The sequence below is a fragment of the Andrographis paniculata genome, unplaced genomic scaffold (genome assembly GCF_009805555.1).
Source record: "Andrographis paniculata isolate CXL003 unplaced genomic scaffold, ASM980555v1 Contig36END, whole genome shotgun sequence".
NCBI lineage: Eukaryota > Viridiplantae > Streptophyta > Magnoliopsida > Lamiales > Acanthaceae > Andrographis > Andrographis paniculata.
The window spans coordinates 562000-585839 of NW_026137569.1; the positions used below are offsets into that span (position 1 = coordinate 562000).

At 33.7% G+C, this 23840-nt stretch overlaps 2 protein-coding genes and 1 long non-coding RNA gene across 19 annotated transcripts; 2 read left to right on the top strand and 1 right to left on the bottom strand.

Annotated features, from left to right (window-relative positions):
- Positions 1–749: 749 nt before the first annotated feature.
- On the bottom strand, positions 750–5065 carry LOC127249561 (dammarenediol II synthase-like). Of its 3 annotated transcripts, none has more exons than XM_051272437.1 (19): positions 4968–5065; positions 4593–4805; positions 4322–4510; positions 4130–4219; positions 3850–4044; positions 3657–3741; positions 3401–3567; positions 3127–3315; positions 2939–3052; positions 2727–2846; positions 2511–2633; positions 2336–2434; positions 2182–2241; positions 2048–2094; positions 1811–1954; positions 1561–1738; positions 1383–1463; positions 1186–1269; positions 750–1080 (listed from the first exon to the last, which is right to left on the bottom strand). In XM_051272437.1, exons 2-19 carry the CDS (start codon positions 4791–4793, stop codon positions 931–933), a joined length of 2316 nt encoding a protein of 771 aa, XP_051128394.1. In that variant the 5' UTR covers positions 4794–4805; positions 4968–5065; the 3' UTR covers positions 750–930. The 3 variants fall into 3 exon arrangements, with proteins under 3 accessions (XP_051128394.1, XP_051128396.1, XP_051128395.1); XM_051272439.1 differs by lacking the exon at positions 4968–5065 and adding an exon at positions 4901–4956; XM_051272438.1 differs by lacking the exon at positions 4968–5065 and having other exon boundaries at positions 4593–4948.
- A 2105-nt stretch (positions 5066–7170) lies between these two features.
- LOC127250035 (uncharacterized) lies at positions 7171–9076 on the top strand. The gene is made up of 5 exons (XM_051273186.1): positions 7171–7423; positions 7870–8037; positions 8348–8587; positions 8665–8724; positions 8791–9076. Exons 1-5 carry the CDS (start codon positions 7307–7309, stop codon positions 8893–8895), a joined length of 690 nt encoding a protein of 229 aa, XP_051129143.1. The 5' UTR covers positions 7171–7306; the 3' UTR covers positions 8896–9076.
- Positions 9077–10041: 965 nt separating this feature from the next.
- LOC127249649 (uncharacterized) lies at positions 10042–22661 on the top strand. Of its 15 annotated transcripts, XR_007838460.1 has the most exons (11): positions 10042–10627; positions 10721–10815; positions 10902–11007; positions 11099–11362; positions 11466–11525; positions 11651–11720; positions 11830–13455; positions 19845–19959; positions 20065–20140; positions 20530–20588; positions 21539–22661. It is a non-coding gene; the product is annotated as an uncharacterized LOC127249649 (long non-coding RNA). The 15 variants fall into 15 exon arrangements; XR_007838462.1 differs by lacking the exon at positions 20530–20588 and having other exon boundaries at positions 20049–20140; XR_007838456.1 differs by lacking the exon at positions 20530–20588 and having other exon boundaries at positions 10044–10627; positions 20065–20156; positions 21539–22658.
- Positions 22662–23840: the final 1179 nt, after the last annotated feature.

Sequence of the window (23840 nt, forward strand, 5' to 3'; positions counted from 1 at the left end):
ACAAAGTATATATGAATGACACGTGGTTGGGCAACTTTTCTAAATGTTCATATTGATACGTATGTATGTATGTATGTATATATATGGAGTTTGGTTAAAAGCACGTATGACATACATGCAGAGGAAATCATTCTTACAAAGTGTCTGAATTCTTAATAGTTTGACAATGGAGAAGTCAGAAAAACACATCTATTCCTTTGAGAAAAAAAAAAGAAAAAAAAAGAAAACCATAAAGGAAGAGATATGTATGTTTGTTCCGGTGGTTCGAGCTTGGGTTCAAATTCGAATTGAAATAAAATTTTGATAAGCTGATGTAAATAAGTATTTGATGTGACCGTCAAAATTGAAATTAATTTCTATATTAATAAATATTTAGGGTGTGTTTATTTGTTCGGTTTTACACCTGAATCTACTATTCTGAACTTTTTTTTCCTTACAAAAATATCAAATCAAACTCTCAATTTTTATTTATTTTATTACACTAAAATCTAATTTTACATTCAAAATATCACATCAACATATATTTATATCACATCAAATAACTATTCAATTCAAAATTTTACTATTCAAAATCAAAACCCAAAACTAAAACCTCACAAGTAAACACACCCTTTTAATTCAATAATTTGAAGAAGAAAAAAAAAAAAGAAAAATCAATTTAGAATAGGCAAGGATCAGGAAGTGGGCTGGTCTTATCTGGGCCCAAAAACGTGGAAAGCAATATGTTATTTCTTTCTACTTTAGCCTGTTCATTATACTTACGTGTAATGTGAACCACATTCCCATACCTATAAAAGTTGGACGTGGATCAGTCGTATTACCAACCAAATATATATCGATCATTCGTATAACATATGCTGATCGAGTCAAATCAACTAATTTAGTCGAATCGAATCAGCACAAGATTCGCAGCCATAAAAGTTTGAACATTCACTGAGGTTGTATATGTGTTTGTTTAGAGGCACAGGGAAGGCCTGGCCAGATGCGTTTACGATACTCTCCCAGTGCCCATAAGGGGAAAATATTCCGGTATTGCGCATAATGCAGCATGCAGTTCTTCATGTACGCTCCAGTTATTTCCTGCAGAGATGTAATTAAAATCATGTGTGTTTAATTTAGGTTAGGGAGCTGAGGTTGTAAATTGTAATGAAACAATTGATACTTTGTATGTTGATAATTAAGAACCTGCTGAGGGAAATCCCCATCCTCCATCTGCGCGTTTATTAGCAACTTTGCTGCTTTATGTAGAGGTCCGGGATCCCTCTCCGCCTGAATCGTTATATTCAAGTTAACCAGAGTCGATGGGTGCAAATTTTGAATGAATAAGAAGGTAATAGAGGAGTGTTGTTGTGTGTGATGAAAGCTGGATGAAGGGTACTAACTTGTCCGCCATACATAAGCGCGAGCATCGCCCACGATGTTTGTACCAAATTCGTGCGGTTCCCTTCTAGTGGTGTGTATTTCTGTCGTGATATCACAAAAAAGAAAAAAACAAAAAAAATGAGTGAATCTTATCATGGAAAAAGGGATTGGGAGGGGCATAGGTATAGATCGGTTTACCATGCTTGGACAAGACTCGAAGCTTTCTCCCCATCCGCCTTCTTCGTTTTGTGTTGACAAAAAGAAGCTGACGCCTTTATGAACTGCTTCGCTATTTTCATATGTTTTCCCTGCCGCGGATAATCCTCTAAGCGCAAAGAATGTGGCGTAAATGAAGCAGACTCCCCAATAACCATACCTAAATTTGTTGTAGAGATTAGAAAACTGAAATATTATGTAGAACATGACTGCGTTTAGGTATAAAACAGACCATGAACCGTCTGGCCATTGTTTCTCTTCGAGATAGCTTAATGCCTTTGCCACTGAAAGTTCTATTTCCTTCTCCCGGTGACCTGGATGCAGGTGCTTGAATGCTTGAAGAGCTTGTACAATGGAAGCAGTGGTTTCGACATGTCTAGAAACATGATCAATATATGACTTAGAGTTAGGAGTGTGCACATAATTGTGGAAAAGAAGAGTTTCAGATTTTTGAATCCTAAGATCTTACTCTTGCTCGACCACTATGTCTGCAAAGAGTTCCGAGGGATTCAAAACCTGTGTGACAATACACATTAAATGAAATAGCCTCATTGTGTGAGTGAGCGCGCTTGCAGAGATATACATATATCTATAATTCCATACCTGTAGATACGGCTGTGGAATTGGGGGTTCCCAGATGCCAAATCCGCCACTTTTGGGACTCTGAACAACACACAACACAAGCATTTAGTCACAATCTATTGAAATGGCAAATGTACAAATATATCGTTTAGTTCCCATGGGACGAAACTCATACTTGTAAATAAAGGAGCACATTCACAGCTTCATACAGAAGCTCAACATCAGGCTTCTCTCCCGCGATTTCATTAGGCATTTGCGAGAGCAAAAGCAGGCACTGTAAAGTACATTATCTAGTTAGAGTCGAATTTCTTAATTGGGGCATGGAAGAATGAGGGAAGAGGAATACATACCTTCATTGCTTCGGCTGTGCAGTCCGAGACAACCCACCCCTGATCTTGGTCGGAGAAGGTCCACCCTCCTTTAGTAAAGTGACGATACATGCCTTCGAACTCTCCCTTTGGATTTTGCTTTATCTAGACATTCCAATGGATGAAGAAAATTCAGTGCAATTAAAATAGCAGAATTATATCTACTCGTCATCCGAATTATATTTTTTAGAAATGTACCTGAGATTCTTTTATGAAGAAGTGCGCCTTCTTGAGACAATCTCCGTATTCCTCAACCATGCCTGTTGATATTACCGCCTGAGTCGCAAGGGCGCTGTCCCATGTTTGACTTCCAAAACTCTTCAAGTAATCGAAAATGGTGCAGAAGTTTCAGTATCACATTTATTACACATTACGATGATCAGTATCAGCGAAGATATCATGATTCGTACCTGCATTTTCATGCCATCTTCGGCAAGCCACAAGTAATCAGGCAACCTGGCTAAGTGATGCTTAAACTCATCACCATTTGGATCGTGAGCCCACCAGCACATCATTTGTAAACTCTGCATCACAAAACATAACGTATTGGCAATTCTTTATCTCGGGCAGAAACAAAAAACAGAAAATCGAAATGTACTTTTTCCACACATCCAATGGTTATATATCTAGTTTCCTCTGCTTCATAGCGCATATATTCAATCGCCTTGTTGAGGGCCCTTTGCCTGATCTTGTTCAAAGGCCATTGCCTCATCAGGGGCTCCGAGCAGTAGTTGAGAGTATCCCAAAGCAGATCTTGTACAAAGGTGTGTGGATAGTAAAGATCATCCTGACATATATGCATAATAATTACAATTCAAAAAATAAAGACACTGATCAATAATAGCTCCATAAAGTAACTGCATAATGCCCACCTTACAACAACCATGCCGTGCCTTGTCCCAATTGATCTGATCGTAGGGCTTCGCATGAATTTCTTGTCTCAGTGATAAAACTAAATCCGTGATCGGGCCATGGTACTTTTTTCCGTAAAGATACGACATTGGCATGTATGTCGTGCGGCAATAGCACCACATTTTTGCTGCAGGCATTAGAATTATGTGTATAGAGGCTCAGAGACCAACTGTTGAACACTTGGTGTGCATTTGAGCAAAGTAAGTTCTAACGGACCTGGATGAAAAGCCATAAATGAAGGGAACAACCAGAATTCCGGGGGAAGAGGATTGCAGCCATCCCAATCATACACTCCAAGCACCTGATGGATGCCAATTTATTCTATTTAGGTGTGCAATTTGGGGAATTTTGCCCTAGAAATTCGAATACTATTTGTTCTGTTGAAAATGGCGGGAATGCGTATGCATACCGAGAGGTAGGTTTTCCCCCACGACGGAATTCCCGTAGCGCCGCCGTGATCAAGGATCCACCGGCGAGCTCTTGCGACGGCGCCGTTCCCGTCGTCAGGACCTTCTCCGAGTAACCGCAGGGCCACGTAGCTGAGTGCGGAGCCTATCATGGTGCTGTGCCCTTCTATGTGAAATCCCCACCCGCCATCCTCATTCTGCAAACCACACCATGAATTCAACCGTCAATTCCTTGAATCGAATCCATTTCCCGCTCAAATTAGATCGATGTTCTTGCTGCACCTGATGATTGTATATATAGCGGATCATCTCCGTCCTGTGTTCTGACGTTAGAACTGTGTTGATTGTTCCACTTATATACAAGACGATTATCTGTGCATGCGCAAATTAATCCCCAAATCGGAAACAGAAACACTTCCCAATAATCCCTTCAAATCGAAACTAATTGTATTAAATTACAGATTCATTTCTTACGAGTGGAGGAGTGAAAAACACAGGCCCTGTACTTTCTGCCGGCCAGTGTCCGTCGCTCGCCTGCACCGCCCGATTCAGCCACAGAGCTTTCTTCACAGCAATCGTCGCCGTTTCGTACGTCACGACGTCGTTTTCTCCAACTCTGACCGGCGGAATGCCCAGCAGATCAAGTCCACTTTCCTTCTTGAGCTAAAAACAGACACCATAAAGAAAAGCTAAAAATCGAAGCTTCTTGAAGTAAAACAAACAAAAAATCGGTCACATATCTAACCTGCGTTCTCAAGAAGAGATCTCCTGAACATTGATAACCTTTCTTCCGATTCTCAGCGAACTCTTCGCGTGCCTTCTGGAAAGCCCGAATTTCCTCCGGGGTTCCTCCATTGGGATCGAACTCCCATGTCTGTCTGCCTACAAAGTTGTTGGTGCTGTACAGAAACGGGCCATGTCCTTCTGCAATCTTCAGCTTCCACATGATCTACCCACACTGCATAAACAATCCACCAAAACTAAAATCTCTAGCTACCAGTTGGAATACACACAAGAACTTAAATCTAGCAACCCTAACAGATAGATACATACAATGTATGTATAAGCAATCATACACATAGTTATATACAGATGATGAAAGGGCAGTGGGGGAATGTACAGATGATGAAAGGGTAATGCAATTGTCTGAGTGACATAAAGAGGATCCAACAATTTCTAAAAACCATCCATGTTAGCTACTGGATGCTGCCATTGGACCACTTCTCTGCTTCTTCACTAATTTAAAGTTAAAGCCTGTGAGGAATGTTAATACTCCCTCAGTCTACTCGAACGGTATGTATCGTCATTTTTGTGGTTTAAACACAAAATATAAATTTTTTCTTTGTTTAATTATATCAAACTATCAATATCATTGCATTTAATTAAGACAAGAAGACAAAAATAGTTATATAGAATAAGTACACCTAATTTTATTAAACTTACCGCTAGAAGTAAAAACTAATAGTTATTATGTGGAAGGGATAAGTATATATATATATTTTTTGTACGAGAATCAATAAATAAATAAAAAGAGACAATAGAGTGGAATGGAATTAAATTGTAATAAATGAGTTTAGTCATATATCATATCACTCCGTTCCACATATTGCCACAATTTTTATTTTTATCTACTTCATATTTTATATTTTTAAAAATAATTACACATTTTAATTATATTTTAGATTTGTATTGTATTATAATTATTTTAAATAATATATTAATTAATAATATTTCTTTTAAATTCTAGTGTGTAGCGTAATTATAACATCGTACCTCAACTGGAAGGAGTATTTTCTCTATCAAACAATGAACATTTGAATGAAATAAATAGAGTTGTCGGTAGGCCAGCCCCCACCAAACTTAGAACATTTACTGTAGTATTATATAATACTGAGCGTGGGATTTCATTGATATTTTATTTAGCATAGCTTCAGCATAAAATTTTGGCGACAATTATTAGAAATATTTTGATACTTATATATAAATTATTTTATCAAATGAATACTTTTAAATAAGAAAAATTAAAATAATAATTAGAACAAATACATTAACTTAGTATAAAGTGAATATATGTATTGTTTTAATAGTTTAAAAAATTAATCCCCTTTCGGCAAAACACATTGCATGGAGGTTTGAATGAGCTGCAGTGGCGGTTGCCGCCGGACAATTAATACTAAAATGACACGTGGATGACGGATCCGGCAATCTCGGAAATATTATAATTATCTAATTGAGGAACTACTTCGTTAGAATTGCTGTATCTATCTGTCGTTCACAGATTTGAATTTTTTTTATTTATTTATTTTTTTTTTTGTAAATATTTTTCAGCATGGGCGTGATGGGGGTTGAATTTGGACATTGCTGAGTCAACATATTATTGGCTGGGAAAGTATATATGTGTAGGCTGCAAGTATGGGATTCATTAGTCATACTATACACAGCTAAGGAGATTAAATTATAAGGGTTTGTCTGAATTCTCTTCGCTTACAGCTGCCTGCAATGTAATGCAATGCAATGCAATGCAGAGGGAGGGATATCTAAACGACAAAATTAATTCAGTTGTTGTAGTACATAGTGTACCCTTGTATTTATTTCTGAGGTTGACAGTTCTTATACTTGTCCTATTTTCTTCAAGTGTAATCCAAATAAAAAGGATGGGAGGGGGAGGGGATTGAGGATATGTTTTTTCTTTTTTTTAATAGATACCAAGAAATTTTGATTTAAATTTAATATTAAAATAATATAATATAATATTAGGTGAGAAAAAATAATATATATATTTTATAAACATAGAATTTTAATAGTAAAAATTTAAAATTTAAAATAAAAGAAACAAATTCTGATTTTTCTCTTGCAATTTTGCAAGAGAATTGGTGATGGAACAAGGACTAGTCACAGTAAGATGGATGGATGAAATTTTAAAATATTTTTATTTTCTTATTTAATAAAAAATAATTAATTATATTCAATTCATAATAAATATATATGATATTCACATCAAGCATTCATCACAACTTATGATTTCTAAGTCATTCTAATTACATATCTGACTTACGTGTCCAAAATAAAAAAAAATTATGCAATATTGTAAAAAAATATTGAGAATGATACTTCTCAAAAAATAAATGGATATGAAAGGAATGGTGTATAAGATTTATAATTTTAAAAAATCGAGCGTCTTCCCCATTTGCGAAAGATATAGTGGGCTTTATTAAATGGGCGCAATATTTTTATGTGGACTTATTTTACAAAGTAAGCCCAATTTTAGGGTCCAATTGTGCCGCATGAATATGGAGGCTGAATCGCCAATAAATCTGTAGCCCGTAACTCTGGAAGCTTCTCGAGGGGTGACGATACTGAATATCGGAGATAAATTTCCAAATCGTTCGCAGGTTCGATTCAACGATAATTTCAGGCAGTTGGAAGAATTTTCAGTGAAAGAAAGAGAGAGATATTAGCATGGCGATCGGGGAAGATGTGGCGCTGGACCTGGAAGAATTAAGGCAGCTTCAAAGCATCGCGAAGAGGCCTCGCGTTGTTTCTCTTATTTCGTCCGAGATTCGCAATTTGGAAAAGGTTTGTCTGTGACTTTTCGCTTCCATATTTGTATGGGACTTTTTTTTTTTTTTTTTTTCACTCATAAGCCGGATTTGTTGTTTATCTGCCGTTGTGTACTCAGAAATGTAGTGCAAATAGGTATTAGATTGTGTTTTAATGCGTTCGTATTAAACTAATTTGTGCGTCAAGCTATTGGATTCGCTGTTTGTCTATGCCTTTTATAATGATACAAGATACAATTGATTCTGCAATATTGATTCTTTTCTGATAACATTCTGATTGCTGTCCACCTTTATTTTCATTTGTAGATTTTATTTTCTCCGTGAACTCCTAGATACATTTATCAGATGATAAACTTGTTAGTTTGATAGCATTTCTGCGCGAGTGATTTTATTGGTTCTCGACCGTGTGCTTATCGATTTGCTGCGGCATCTTAATGTTATTTGTATGATATTACCTTTCAGTTGTCAAGTGAAGCTGCTTCTGCACCATCTCTGGAATCATCGGCTCCAGTTTCAAGCGTTAATAAGCCAACTCCAATATCAAGTGCACCAAAGACTGCACCCGATCCAACGTTAAATTATTCTACCCTAAGTTCCTTCAGCTGGGACCAGGATAACGATCAATTGAAGGTCAGAATACCTGTTATGTTAGAGCTTTAACATGTTTTGTGCATTGATAATATAGGGAAAAAACAAGTTGAAGATTTGTTATTAAGTTGATTCATTATTTAGCAAAATTTGGTAATTACTGTGAATCCTTGCAAAATGCTTGAGAATCCATTGCTTGCTTCTGCTGTCTATTGTTCTTGTTCTCTAGCTATTTAGTTTGCTGACTATATTGATTGTATTAGCTTAGTTCCTTAACTGTTTCTGTGATGATGATAGATTCTGATCGTCTACTTGTTTGTGTTTGCGTAATTTATATTGTTACATTTCTTAGATTTATATATCATTGGAGGGGGTTGATCAAGAGAAGGTAGAAGCTGACTTCAAGCCTATGTCCTTCGATGTCAAATTCCATGATGTTCAAGGAAAGAACTACCGGTGTGCTATACCTAAGTTGAGCAAGGAGATCTTACCCGAAAAATGCAAGTTGATTGTGAAGCCTAAAAGGGTGGTTGTAACCTTAGTCAAAGCTTCCAAGGGAAATTGGTTGGATTTACACTTCAAAGAAGATAAGGTAATTTCGGAGCCCCAAAGACAAAATAAATGTGTATCAATGGAATTTGAATTAATGCATAGCATTTGGTGTCGCAGTTGAAGCCAAATTTGGACAAAGAGAAGGATCCAATGGCTGGGATTATGGACCTAATGAAGGTATGTTTATCCCATCTTTTACACGCGTCTCAATTTGTCAGTGTCTCACGGGGATTGCATTTGCAGAATATGTACGAGGAAGGCGATGATGAGATGAAGAAAACAATTGCCAAGGCATGGTCTGATGCGCGATCGGGCAAAGCAGCTGAGCCCATGAAAGGTTTTCGCTGAAGGTTAAGTTAAGTAGTCTGTCTCCCCTTGCTACACAACAGTCTAGCTGGATTATGTGTTTGGTTATGTATTCTTGGCGTTCTTCCCCTGAGGAGGAGTGTTTCATGTCTGATTTAAGTTTATTTACTACCAGCCTTGTATTTTGTGACTTTTGTCTCCGGGGATAAATATTTTGGTTTAACCTTGTGGATGAGGTATTATTTACAGTCCAAAAATTAATTTGAAAGTTCAGTTTTGTTAAATAACTGTTTCAAAAGGAATGTTTATCATTTATATATATATTAAGTATTAGGGAATCAACTCATGGAATCAATCAGCAGGTTTAGTTATCATAATTTGATGTTATTTGGATGTGCATAGTGCGATAGTTTTTCAAGAAGCTAAATTTCTTTATTCGACTTTTTGTATGCGCGTGTTTCAATCAATTCAATAGGGGAAATATATTCAAATTAATATATTTTATTTTAACTTTGTTTTTTGAATTCTTTAGTTTTATAATTAATAAAAATATTTTTTTAAATAAAATAATACATTAAAATACATTTAAATAAAAATCTTAAATACAATTAAACAAATATATATATTAATATTATGCATATTAAAACTAATTAAAAAAAATCTAAACCTAAAGAATTAATGTGTTTGTTTGTAGGATTTTGTCAAAATTCTATTATTCATTTAAATTTTTTCCCTAAAGCATCAAATCAAATACTTATTTTTTATTTTTTATATTATACTAAAAATCAATTTTACATTCAAAACATCACATCAACACCTATTTATATCACATCATAATCACATCATACAACTATTCAAATTCAAAATTTTTAATGTTCAAATTCCAATCCAAAATCTAAACCCCCAAACAAACACACCCTAGAAAGTAACTAGTACTAAAAATTATATAAAAAAATATATATATATATTATAAATATACACACATACACATGTGATGTGAGATGGTATAGATCAATTTGGTGCGTGCAGGAAATACCTTCCTAATTTAATGTTATTACCGTTGGAAACAACCGCCTTACTTAAAAACAAATAAAATAAAAGAAGCAAAACCAACAACGGCCTTACTTTCAAAACTAAACTCAAGATTGACAAGAGCTAATAATGTTAACGTTGGAAACAACCGCCTTACTTACAAAATTAATATAAAGGTCATTCAAGACGAGAGCTAATTATCATTAGTTGGTTAGTGTCCCTTGGAGAAGCAATTTCTCTCCCAACTTCTTCTCTTCGCCGACTGACAATTCAGGGTTCAGTCAATTTCCTTTCCTTCCTTCGCCGCGGCATCTTATCTTCTCGGTGGCCGTCCCTCATCATCTCAATTGGCTCTCTTAGGGGAGTCTAAGCTGGGTTGGATCGTGATGGGACGATCACATCTCTCAAGGCCGTCTGTCTTCACCCGCACGCCGAGACCCTACCCTACTCTCCACGGGAGCGCTGAAATGAAATCCATCGATCGCTTCTCAATCCGACATCGTCTTCTCCATCCATGGCCGTCGTTCATTTCCGGTTCTCCGTAGGGCAAGCGAATTGGTTTAAGTTTCCAATTATTTTTGTCAATTGCGTCAGTTCTTGAAGCATTCGGTTCGATTTTGATGATTGGGTATATGTTGCATGAACTAATTGAACGCCATTCTTGAACAGGTTCATTTATGGTTCTTCTTGTTGAAAGGGGGGAGACGAGACCGGGAACCTAATTTGCTTACTTCATGCCACTGTAAGTTATCCCCAAATTTTCAATTTTTTTTGGTCGACTGCATCTTTTCTTGAGGCATTTGGTTCGATTTGGTTGATTGGCGGTCTGTTGCAGGAATAAATCGAACGGCATTCTTGTTTAGGGTTCATTATGGTTCTTCTTGTTGAAAGAGGGGAGACCAGGAACTCTAATTTGATTTCCATGCCGCTGTAAGTTATCCCCAAATTTCCAATTATTTTTGTCGATTGCATCAGTTCTTGAAGCATTCGGCTAGATTTTGATGATTGGTGGTCAGTTGCCAGGAATAGACATAAAGCCATTCATGTTCAGTGTTCATTTATGGTTCTTCTTGTTGAGACGGGGAGACCTGGAACCCTAGTTTTTTATTATTCCATGCCGCTGTAAGTTATCCCCAATTGTCAATTATTTTGGTCAATTGCATCAGTTCTTGAAGCTTTCAGTTTGATTTTGATGATTGGCGTTCTGTTGCAGGAATAAATCGAACCCCACACTTGTTCGGGGTTCATTTATGGTTCTTCTTGAAAGATATCGCTCGTTGCATTGCCCTTCTTATGAGGTTCAATTCGACTTTTGGAAACAATGTTCCATCGTCTTCTTCTGGAAGAATTGACGTCTGGAGATGAGGTTCCATCATTTTCTTCTGGAAGCGATGTATTAAGCTTTGGCAGCAACTTTTTTGAGGTTCCAATTTTGTTTACCTGATTGCTTGCTTCATGACTACTAAAAGATTACTGGGTAAGGTTTATTTATTTATATTTTTATTTTTTTAATCTTCTGTATCTTGTTCCTAAATGATGAACTGCATTGACTGTACTTTCTTTATATTCCGTCTTAAAAGCTATTTTCATACGATTGATATCTACGACTTTGGAGATCAATCATGGCTCTGAAAGTGCAGGTGAGTTCTTTTTCTTTCTATCTATCTACTCTCCCCGTGGCGGAGATTGTTGAGCTCTTGAGATTTAAGCAAATTGTTGATATTTAAAGCATATTGTTGAGCTCTTGTTTTCGTCATATTCACAGCCTGCTTTGGGAAGATCTTTGGCATTTCTAAGGAAGCACTAACACTTGGATTCCTTATGAATACTAAAAGGTTTGGTGGAGCATATTGTTTTTAACATTGAGAAATACAGTGGGGTCAGTATATTAAATTGCATAATTCATTATCAATTGACGTTGTATGTTTCTTTGTTGACCCCAAGGTCCTCGGGAAAAGCCTGCGCCCGGACATGCACAGGCGGCAGGAATTTACAATCAAAATTGGAGAACTTCAAGAAAGAAGGATTGTTCGATTAAGTACAAGGGAAGTGTGGTGAGTGATGAAACTGAAGCAATGGAGACCACCAAGGGACACACTTGTCTCTGCAACCTATTGTGGGATGAATCCCAAAGGGATAGTTGGCTGCAACCCTGAAGAAAAAGTACTACAAGTGCCTGGAATTAGGACCGATTGGGAACCTGCTGATCTGTTTGGGCTTGTCGACAGTTGATGAGCAGAGAGATTGATCAAGTCTTTTAACTTCGAAAGTGTGTTTATTTATGTTTCTCTTCTCCTATACATATATACTATTTTTTTTTAGATGTTCAGTGAAATGGAGCATGCTTGTGGGGTTGAAGAGGAGTGCATTAAAAATTAGGATGATTTGCAACCAAAAGTAGGGCATAGGACTTAGATGTGTATTGTTTATAGTTTTGGATATAGTGTATAGTGTATAGAATTCAGTAATTTAAGGGCATACGGCATAGGATATATAGTTGAGGTTATGATTTAAGAAATAGGGCATAGGTGTATGTAGTTCAGGTTGTTCAGTGCATAATATTGTTGTCCACTACCTGCATGGGCTGGAGTTCATATAAAACTAGGATGATTTGGCAACCAAAAGTAGGGCATAGGAATTAGAAGTGTAGTGTTTATAGTTTTGGATATAGTGTATAGTGTATAAAATTTAGTGATTTAGGGCATAGGATATAAAGTTGAGGTTATGATTTAAGAAATAGGGCATTGGTGTATATAGTTTAGGGTTGGTCAGTGCATAGTAATGTTGTCCACTACCTGCATGGGCTGGAGTTCATAAAAATCAGGATGATTTGGCAAATAAAAGTAGGGCATAGGAATTACAAATATAGTGTAGTTTTGGATAGTGTATAGTGTATAGAATTTAGTGATTTAGGGGCATAGGGCATAGGATATATAGTTTAGGTTACGATTTAAGAAATAGGGCATAGGTGTATGTAGTTTTTAGATTGGTCAGTGCATAATATTGTTGTCCACTACATATACAGAGCTCTGCTATATGTTGATATTACCTGGACGTGTTGGTTATTATTATTTGATTTTTCCCTTTTATATTTCCAGTTCTGCCCCGTTTGATCAGGTGTAAAGCTAACTCTCTCTTTTGCCCAAGGTACAATTTCTTGGGATGCTGGGTCTGAGTCTGGGTTGGGTCTTGGTCTGGGGTATGCCTGGGCCTGGGTTTGTTTGGGTCTGATTCTGGTCTAGATTTGGGTCTTAGTTTGGTCCTGGTCTAAGCTGGTGTGGGTCCGGTGTATGCTAGGCTTGGTGGTTCTGTAGTGGTGTATTGTTGTTATATATTAATATTTCTTTTATATCTTTTTATTTTCATTGTTTTATATAATTGTAATCTAGCTTGTTTGATTGCAGAAATTTACAGGCTTACAGCTAACATAAAACCTTGTACATTGCTACTGTTTGATATTGGAAGGAACTGAGGAAGCCAAGCACGACTACATAAGATAGAGTGGAAAAAGAAGGGAGGAAAGTTGGATGCAGCTTCTTGTCATTGAAATGAAGCTTCAGGATGTTCATGGTATGTATTTTTGTTTTTCATATGTTCATGATAGTGTTTTGGGTTATTTATATCATCATTTTTAGAAAAATAAAATTTATTCTTATTCAAATCTTTTTCAAAATGTTATACTACCATTTATGTTTTATTTAGAGGTAAGAACTCATTTTTGCTTTGATTTATATTATTTCAACTCTTTAAAAAAAATAAAATAAAAATTGATACAGTTATTTTTTTTTTTAATGAAATAATGAACTCATTTTTCTCTTTAAGTCAAGTTCTTCCAATCCTTAAATCTGCATTTTTAAAATTTTTTGAGTAGTTTTTCCTCACCTTTCTTACTTTAGCTGAACCCATTAAGTTCTACCTTACTTTATTCTTTAATTCAAGTTAAGGATATTATGGTGACCATCTAAAGAAATGTTTTTGTTATGTTTCACCTTACTCTAAGTGTCGTGATTTCATAATTTTCACCATGTGTAGCTCTTGATTCTTTTATTGGGTTGTTATTTCTACCAAGTCTTTTGTCTAAAATCTATGCTTAAAGTACTGAACTCTGGCTAATATCGGTTAAAATTCTATTTGAATGTGTAACTTTCCTAAAATATTTTTGGAACCCTTAAAACTAAGGAAATGGTTGATTGGGTGATTCTACAAACCACACTTACGAGTAGGAATTTTGGCCATTTTTTCATTTTTTCACTATTGCCTATCATAGTTAAACAATTGAGATGTTTGAGTTTTCCCTTAAAATTGGCAAAGATGTCGAATTGGGGTGATTAATCATTCAAGGGAAATCTAAACATATGCTTAAAGTGTCGAACTCTTGCTAATATCTGTTAAAATTTTATTTTAATGTTTTAACTCTTATTCCTAAAGCATTTTTGGAACCCTTAAAGCTAAGGAAGTGATTGATTAGGTGATTTCACAAACCATTCCTATTTATTAGTAAGAGGGGAAATTTTTACAACTAAAATGTGTTTTTTCAAAAATTTTGGCCATTTTTTCATTTTCCACTATTGTCTACCATAGTTAAAGAGTTGAGATATTGAGTGCTCCCTTAAAAATGGCAAGGACGATGAATTGGGTGATTCCACAAATCATTCCTTAAAATCAAAGGAGAAATCTAAACATATGCTTTTTCAAAGAGATTGTTAAACTATTGCTAATAATAACAAATATTATTTAAATATGTTAACTATTCTTGAAGCATTTATGGAACCCTTAAAACTAAGGAAGTGGGTTGCTTGGGTGATTCACAACCACTCCTATTAGTAAGAAGGGAAATTTTTACAACTAAAATGTGCTTTTTCATAAATTTTGGCTATTTTTTCATTTTCCACTTTTGCCTACCTAGTCAAGCAGTTGAGATATTTAGTGTCCTTTAAAATGGCAAGGATGATGAATTGGGTGATTCGAAGATATTGTTGAACTATTGCTAATAATATCTGTTAAAATTTTATTTAAATATGTTAACTCTTCTTGAAGCATTTATGGAACCCTTTAAAACTAAGGAAGTGGTTTATTGGGTGATTCCACAACCACTCCTATTAGTAAGAGGGGAAATTTACAACTAAAATGTGTTTTTTCAAAAATTTTGGCCATTTTTTCATTTTTCACTGTTGTCTACCATAATTGAGCAGTTGAGATATTGAGTGTTCTCTTAAAAATGGCAAGGATGATATGAGTTGGGTGATTCCACAAATCATTCCTTAAAATCAAAATAGAAATCTAAACATATGCTTTTTTAAAGAGATTGTTGAACTATTGCTAATAATATATGTTAAAATTTTATTTAAATATGTTAACTTTTCCTGAAGCATTTATGGAACCCTTAAAACTAAAGAAGTGGTTGATTGGGTGATTCCACAACCACTCCTATTAATAAGAGGGGAATTTTTACAACTAAAATGTGTTACTTAAAAATTTTGGCTATTTTTCATTTTCCACTTTTGCCTACCTAGTTAAGCAGTTGAGATATTTAGTGTTCCCTTAAAATGGCAAGGATGATGAATTGGGTGATTCCACAAATCATTCCTTAAAGTGAAAGGGGAAATATAAACATATGTTTTTTCAAAGAGATTTTTGAAGTTTTTCATCTAAATCTACGCTTAAAGTGTTGAACTATTGCTAGTATTTGTTAAAATTTTATTTAAATGTGTTAACTCTTATTCTTAAAGCACTTTTGGAATCCTTAAAACTAAGGGAGTGTTGGGTGATTCCACAAACCACTCCTATTACTAAGAAGGGAAATATTTACAACTAAAATGTGTTTTTTCAAAAATTTTGGCCATTTTTTCCATTTTCACTGTTGTCTACCATAGTTAAGCAGTTGAGATATTGAGTGTTCCCTTAAAAATGGCAAGGATGATATGAATTTGGTGATTCCACAAATCATTCCTTAAAATCAAAGAGAAATCTAAACATATGCTTTTTCGAAGAGATCATTTAACTATTGCTAATAATATCTGTTAAAATTTTATTCAAATATGTTAACTCTCCCTGAAGCATTTATGGAACCCTTAAAACTAAAGAAGTGGTTGATTGGGAGATTCCTAAGAGGGGAAATTTTTACAACTAAAATGTGTTTTTAAAAATTTTTGGCTGTTTTTTCATTTTCCACTTTTGCCTACCTAGTTAAGCAATTGAGATATTTAGTGTTCCCTTAAAATGGCAAGGATGATGAATTGGGTGATTCCACAAATCATTCCTTAAAGTGAAAGGGGAAATTTAAACATATGTTTTTTCAAAGAGATTTCTCGGAATTATTTCATCTAAATCTACGCTTAAAGTGTTGAACTCTTGCTAATATCTGTTAAACTTTTATTTAAATGTGTTAATTCTTATTCCTAAAGCATTTTTGGAACCCTTAAAACTAAGGAAATTTTTACAACTAAAATGTGTTTCTTCAAAAAAATTTTGCCATTTTTTTATTTTCCACTGTTATCTACCATAGTTGAACAATTGTGATACTGAGTGTTCCCTTAAAAATGGCAAGGATGATATGAATTGGGTGATTCCACCAATCATTCTTTTAAATCAAAAGAGAAATCTAAACATATGCTTTTCCAAAGAGATTGTTGAACTATTGCTAATAATATCTGTTAAAGTTTTATTTAAATATGTTAACGCTTCCTGAAGCATTTATGGAACCTTTAAAACTAAGGAAGTGGTTGCTTGGGTGATTCCACAACCACTCCTAGTAAGAGGGGAAAGTTTTACAACTAAAATGTGTTTTTTCAAAACTTTTGGCCATTTTTTCATTTTCCACTGTTGTCTACCTTAAAAATGGCAAGAATGATGAATTGGGTGATTCCACAAATCATTCCTTAAAATCAAAATAAAAATTTAAACATATGCTTTTTCGAAGAGATTGTTGAACTATTGCTAATAATATCTATTAAAATTTTATTTAAATATGTTAACTCTTCCTAAAGCATTTATGGAACCCTTAAAACTAAGGAAGTGGTTGATTGGGTGATTCCACAACCACTCCTATTAGTAAGAGGGGAAATTATTACAACTAAAATGTGTTTTTTCAAAAATTTTGGCCATTTTCTCATTTTTCACTGTTGTCTACCATAGTTGAGCAGTTGAGATATTGAGTGTTCCCTTAAAAATGGCAAGGATGATATGAATTGAGTGATTCCACAAATCATTCCTTAAAGTGAAAGGGGAAATCTAAACATATGTTTTTTCAAAGAGATTTCTGAATTATTTCATCTAAGGAAGTGTTGAACTCTTGCTAATATCTGTTAAAATTTTATTTAAATGTGTTAACTCTTATTCCTAAAGCATTTTTGGAACCCTTAAAACTAAGGAAGTGGTTGATTGGGTGATTCGACAAACCACTCCTATTAGTAAGAGGAGAAATATTTACAACTAAAATGTGTTTTTTCAAAAATTTTGGCCATTTTTTCATTTTCCACTGTTGTCTACCATAGTTAAACAGTTGAGATATTGAGTGTTCCCTTAAAAATGGCAATTGGGTGATTCCACAAATCATTCCTTAAAATCAAAAGAGAAATCTAAACATATGTTTTTTCGAAGAAATTGTTGAGATTGTTGAACTATTGCTAATAATATCTGTTAAAATTTTATTCAAATGTGTTAACTCTTCCTTAAGCATTTATGGAACCCTTAAAACTAAGGAAGTGGTTGATTGGGTGATTCCACAACCACTCCTAATCCTATTAGTAAAAGGGGAAATTTTTACAACTAAAATGTGTTTTTTCAAAAATTTTGGCTATTTTTTCATTTTCCACTTTTGCCTACCTAGTTAAGTAGTTGAGATATTTAGTGTTCCCTTAAAATGGCAAGGATGATAAATTGGGTGATTCCATAAATCATTCCTTAAAGTGAAAGGGGAAATCTAAACATATGTTTTTTCGAAGAGATTTCTGAATTATTTCGTCTAAATCTAAGCTAAAGTGTTGAACTCTTGCTAATATCTGTTAAAATTTTATTTAAATGTGTGTTAACTATTCCTAAAGCATTTATGAAACCCTTAAACTAAGGAAATGGTTGATTTGGTGATTCCACAACCACTTCTATTAGTAAGAGGGGAAATTTTTACAACTAAAATGTATTTTTTCAAAACTTTTGGCCATTTTTTCATTTTTCACTACTGCCTACCATAGTTAAACAGTTGAGATGTTGAGTGTTCCCTTAAAGATGGTGAGGATGATGAATTGGGTATTCTATAAATCATTCCTTAAAGTTAAATGGGATATCTAAACATATATTTTTTCAAAGAGATTGTTGAACTATTTCGTCTAAATCTACTCTTAAAGCGTTGAACTCTTCCTAAAGCATTTTTGGAACCCTTAAAACTAAGGAAATGGTTGATTGGGTAATTCCACAAACCACTCCTATTAGTAAGAGGGGAAATTTTTACAATTAAATGTGTTTTTTCAAAAATTGTCCATTTTTTCATTTTCCATTATTGCCTACCATAGTTATACAATTGAGATATTGAATGTTTCCTTTAGAAGTATCGTAAAGAAAGTTCCTTAATTTGTACTCTTTGTTCTAAACATATAGTATTTTTGTTGACTTGATCATTGTTTCAAGATGGTGAAGGAATACATGGTATAGACTCTTTTCTGTGTTGTTCTACTTCTTTTTTATTGTACTTTCTTTATGTTTTCCAGTGTCTTGAAAGCCCTTGCCATACGTTTAATTTATAAGATCTTGAAGATCAATTACAGTGGTTTTGAAAAGTTTGCAGGCAAGTTCTTTTTCTTCTTTCCAACTCTCTCTCTTACCCACTCTGTCTATTATTCAAACTATTTACCTGATGTTGGCCTTTGACCTTAGCTCTCATTTTAATACCCCTCTTTTCTTTCCAACCAACATTTGTATGCTTTTAGTGTATGTAGTGTAGACTTCATGTTTCATTTTTGTATTATTTCTCAATGCTAATGAATGAATGGAATCCCATGAAAGGAATATCCGTATTGCACAAAGGTAATTTCCATACAAGAGATTTCCAATTTGCAGTTGTATTCTACTTTAGTTTTAACATATTTTTTCTTTCAAATTTCTGCACTTCAGTACCCGGATCAGTTTTTCAAGTAATCAAATTTTAACTTCCAACATAAGTCTCATTTCGGATATTTTATTTCTCATGCCCTAATGTGATGAAACTGAAAAAATGTTATATTACTAACCAAACATGCTACTGTATTTAATTATTGCTCTTAACTGTCGGTCATTATATTAAGTTGTCCTTGAAGGTTTCTTCACATTGAATGACTTGAGAGGTAATAAACATTTTATATCTAATTTTTTGTTTTAAAGTTACTTAACAAATATATAATTATCAGTTCTACACTTCTCTTTAGGTGTTGGCATTTAGAAAGATAATTTATGTCCAATTTCCTGCTCAGGTATTGCTGGCTGCAATACAGAAGGATGATCAATAGTTAGCGTATGTGTCAACATCTAGTGTAGGTTCTTCAATCATTGAATACTTTTTTGACTTGGCAAACAAAAATGCCAAATTCATAAGCTACAATGACTCACCAAGGAAAATTTATGGCAATCCAATGGGCAAGGGTTTTTTTTTTTTTTTTTGATCATTTATTTTCAAATACCCCAAGATGCTTCTTTATGGATTTAGGTAATGCTACACACATTTATTTTTCTGCTTGATCGGAGCACATATTAGAGAAGGTTAAGGATATTGTGGTGTTGAAATCTAGTATTTCCTCCGTTGGGTGGAATAGATAAACAGATTGATTTCAAGTATTTGGGCTTTTATTTGAACGTTTGATTTTTTAGATTTTGTGGAAAATCATCTATTTTATAGCATCTTATATTTTATTGTCAATTATCAATGTGTCTCTATTTTACTTTTGGACAATCTTGTTTATTTATCAGTTCATCATTTAGTTTGTTTAAAATAGCTAGGTGTCCTTGCCATATCTGAAAGCTGGTGAACATCATTAGAAAATCTGATTGCACCTCACAACGATTGGAGACCACACTTAATTTGTTCTAAATCATGAAAGCCTTCGGGAGGTAAATGACCAAAATTATTATATTGTCCTCTATCTCGTTTTATTTGTCTACTCACTTTTAATGATGATTTAGTAGTTATTTTATCACAGTTGTATTGACTGACAGGTGAATAATTGTGGACAGTCAATCATGCAAATTAAGTGCTACTCTCAACTTAAAGAAGCATGAGAGTGCAACCGAAGTAAGAAGATCTTTCTGTAATCTACACTACACCTTCTTTGATGTTAATTTCTCTTTGTGATTTTCCTTTCTTTATTTATTCTTTTATTGTTACGTCTTTCAGTGCAACTTTTATATATATATATATATATTTTTATCTCTAGCTTAACAATTTGACTAATGTTTCTTGAATATTATATTTTCAGCTGCATTAGAAAATACATCTCAGTTACAAATCTAATCCTCCAAACCATCTTAATGCAAATAAGTCTATAATTATGTTCATTACTTCACTCCTCTATTCATATTAATATTTTTTTTATCTTGATATGTGCATTTCTTTTTTGCTAAGGGCTGGCATACTTGAAAATTTACGTGTTTGTTTAAACTGTTTGCTATTTGTATGTTCAGTGCAGATAAGCCTGTAAGCCTACATATTTGTATGAGCAATGTACTTATTATCTATTGAGGTAACCATACGTAAGCATGCGTATTTGTAGGACTATGAACTTATTATTTATTGGGGCAGGTGTTCCAAGAAAATTTGCACATCTACTTGAACTGTGTATTTATAATATGTTGGGGGCAGTCATGCTTGAAAGTCAGCGTTTCTTTGATGATATGTTATTTTCTACTGAGTGTAGATGTGCCCAGGAGCTTAAATATTTGGTTTGCTAGAAACCTGACTAAGTGCATATTCTGTTAGGGGGAGGAATGCAATAAAACCTGCAAATGTTGTTTAATTGTGTGCTAATTATCTATTGGGAGCAAGCATGCCTGAAAGCTTGGATATATGTTTTGAGTATGTGCCCCCAAAGCTTGTTTATTTGTTTTGATTGTGCGTTTATCTTTGTGTTTGAAAGCTTGCATTTATGTTTGATTGTGTGCTTGGTATCTTCTAAAAGATGTGCTTGACTATTGACTTGCTTGTTGACATTTGGGAGGTGTGCTAGCAAAGTTGCATGTGTATGTTTGGATTATGTGTTTGCCTTTAAGCATGCACATATGTTACATTGTGTACTTACTTTTTTATTGAGGTAGGTGTTCCCATGAGTCTAAATGTCTCTTTTGATGGTGTTTATTTTCCAGTTCTGGATAACATGTCTGAGAGTTTGCATATCTATTTAGATGGTGTGCTTTTGGGGCAAATGCGGAAAGCCCGTATATCTATTTTAACTATTTGCTTGCTTGTCTACATTTTGGTGGTGTGCTAAAAAAATTGCATGTATGTTTGGATATATGTCTTTACCCGTAAATGCATATATATTGCATCACGTGCTTACTTATTATTAGGGTAGCCATGGGTCTATTTTGAGAGCTTGTTTTAACATGTGTTGTTTATTCAATTGCTATTTTGTTTATGTGTCTTTGCTTGAAGGCTCGCATACCTTTAATTGTGTGCTTATTTAATATTTATCAGGCAGGCATGCATGCCCAAAAGCTTGAAGATCTAGTGAGCCCCAAAACCTACATATTTGTTTTGACTACATGCATTAGTTTTTAGGGGTAGGTTTGCCATAAAAAACTGCACATGTGTTTTGTATAATTATTAATTTTTAGAAGCAAGCTTGCATATATGTTTTGACTATATGGTTATTGGGTTTTGGCATGCTTAAAAGATTGTTATTTGTTTTTATATGTTTAATGTTGCAAACGTGCATGAAAGCTCACATACATGTTTTGACTTTATGCTTAATGGCTTAATATAAATGCATTAAAGCTCCTTTTTTTGTGACTATTAATTTGTTGAAGATTGACGTGCTTGAAAGACTGTATTTGATTGGACTATGTGCTTGTGATCTTGAAAAAAACATATTGTATGTCGATTTTGATTTTGATTTTGATTTTGATTTTGATTTTGATTTTTATTATTATAGAAATGGGTGTACCCAATATCTCATATGATTGTTGAGTTTGCCTACATGGCCATTTGAACTGTTTACTTAGTGGTCTGGTAGTCATATTTGTGTGCTTATTTTATGTTAGGGCTAGCTAGCTATCTTTGAAACTTAGGAAAACATATTCCAAAAACTCGCTAAGCTTGAGAGTTGAGACTGAATTAGCTAAGATTATTAATCCAACAAACTCTCTTAATCTTGATCTAACTCAAATTAGTTTTATTTCTATTGTCACATATCAATGAATGGCCTTATAAACAAAGATCTCAATTAGTAGCCATATTATATGAATTGAGACCAAAGTCTTCAACTCCAAAAAATCCATAAGTTCAACATGGAATAGCTTCTTGTTAGGAACCAAAAGAAATAGTGAATGCATGGGGAATAGCTTCAATCCTATGATTCTGGCAAAAGGAATATTCAGGTTTTTTCCATCAAATAATTCTTATCATTCCTTCGAATCGATTTTTTCATTTCTTTCAAAGTAACGTTCAGATTAATGTGATTAGATTCTAGTCTTAATTCATAAATCGGTGTAAATTATTACGACTTCAACTAAATCGTTGGTGGGGAATCATTTTTGTGACTCATGCAATTAAGGAGTTTTTCATGTTAATCGTATAGAGGAATTTTAGGATCAATTAATTTTTTTTATTTTAAAAATTATATTAAATATTAATTTTATATTTCAAATTTTATATAAATTTGTATTTATATCAAAAAAATAAATAATTAAAATAATAGAAAAAATAGAGAAAAAACGGTTATCTACAAAGACTTAGAACTAAGAGTCAAAAAATTATCTGTCCAGTTGTATATATATTACAATTATTAATTTTGCTTATATCGAATTACTTTATTTTTTATTAATTTTGAATATAGTCCTATAGTATGATTCATAAAACCGACTAAGCTCAGACAACCAATACGGCTGGGCCTATTACTTTATTCTTTACATGAACATGACTGTGTTTGTCCTGTGTTTATGCCATTGATACTTTCTTGACATACCAATGTGATATTTAATGACCAATACAAATATATTATCTTCTTATACAAAATTAAATATTCAATATAAGATATATTTATATTACCAATACAAATTTTAATATATTATATATTTAAAAACTACTTCAAACAAAAATATTAAACAAGCGCACCCGAAAGAATTTGTTATGGAACTTTTGTAGTGCAACTAGAGCAGACAAAAATAGGCACGGTCTGAAAATTTGATCCGAACTTGGCACAAAAAAATTGATTGAGCCTCCAAAATTATATTCGAAAATTGTATGGGTTGTGCTTGGCCGCTCACTAATTGTTGGGACTGGGTCAACTCTTGAATTTGTTTTTGGGCTGAACCCGTACGGATTTCTTTTTGGATATTTTCCAAAAAACCTCATGCTAGTGGAGTTCAGAACTTATAAGGTATGAAGTTTTCTTCACAACTTCCGACGTGGACTTAGGTTTGCACTCGAACAGTAATGATAAAAATAAAGATATGACTTTACGATAATTATTTAACACCTTAACTAATAAAAAAAATACCCCTTTTATTTATGTTCTAAGCTTGAAGGGAGGATTTGACCATAACTATTTAGCACCTTAACTAGTGATATTATTTATATATATGTCTAAATTTGTATATATAACTGTTTATTTTATTTTATTGTACATAAATAATAATATTTAATATATAAAATAGTTGTATTAAAGATAAAAAGAGTATTTTTATGTTTGTGTTTTTTTAAATACTATCAAGTTATATTATTATTAAGTATATTGAATTTTTAAATAATTATTTAAAAAATAATTATTATATAAGGT

Excerpts from the sequence above, each read along its gene's own strand:
- LOC127249561 (XM_051272437.1), bottom strand. The coding sequence starts at position 4,793 with ATGTGGAAGCTGAAGATTGCAGAAGGACATGGCCCGTTTCTGTACAGC. Across the intron at positions 3,316-3,400 it reads CACGGCATGGTTGTTGTAAG|GATGATCTTTACTATCCACA; the intron begins GTGGGCATTATG and ends CATATATGTCAG. Across the intron at positions 2,847-2,938 it reads AAGATGGCATGAAAATGCAG|AGTTTTGGAAGTCAAACATG; the intron begins GTACGAATCATG and ends GATTACTTGAAG.
- LOC127250035 (XM_051273186.1), top strand. The coding sequence starts at position 7,307 with ATGGCGATCGGGGAAGATGTGGCGCTGGACCTGGAAGAATTAAGGCAG. Across the intron at positions 8,588-8,664 it reads TACACTTCAAAGAAGATAAG|TTGAAGCCAAATTTGGACAA; the intron begins GTAATTTCGGAG and ends TTGGTGTCGCAG. Across the intron at positions 8,725-8,790 it reads GGATTATGGACCTAATGAAG|AATATGTACGAGGAAGGCGA; the intron begins GTATGTTTATCC and ends TTGCATTTGCAG.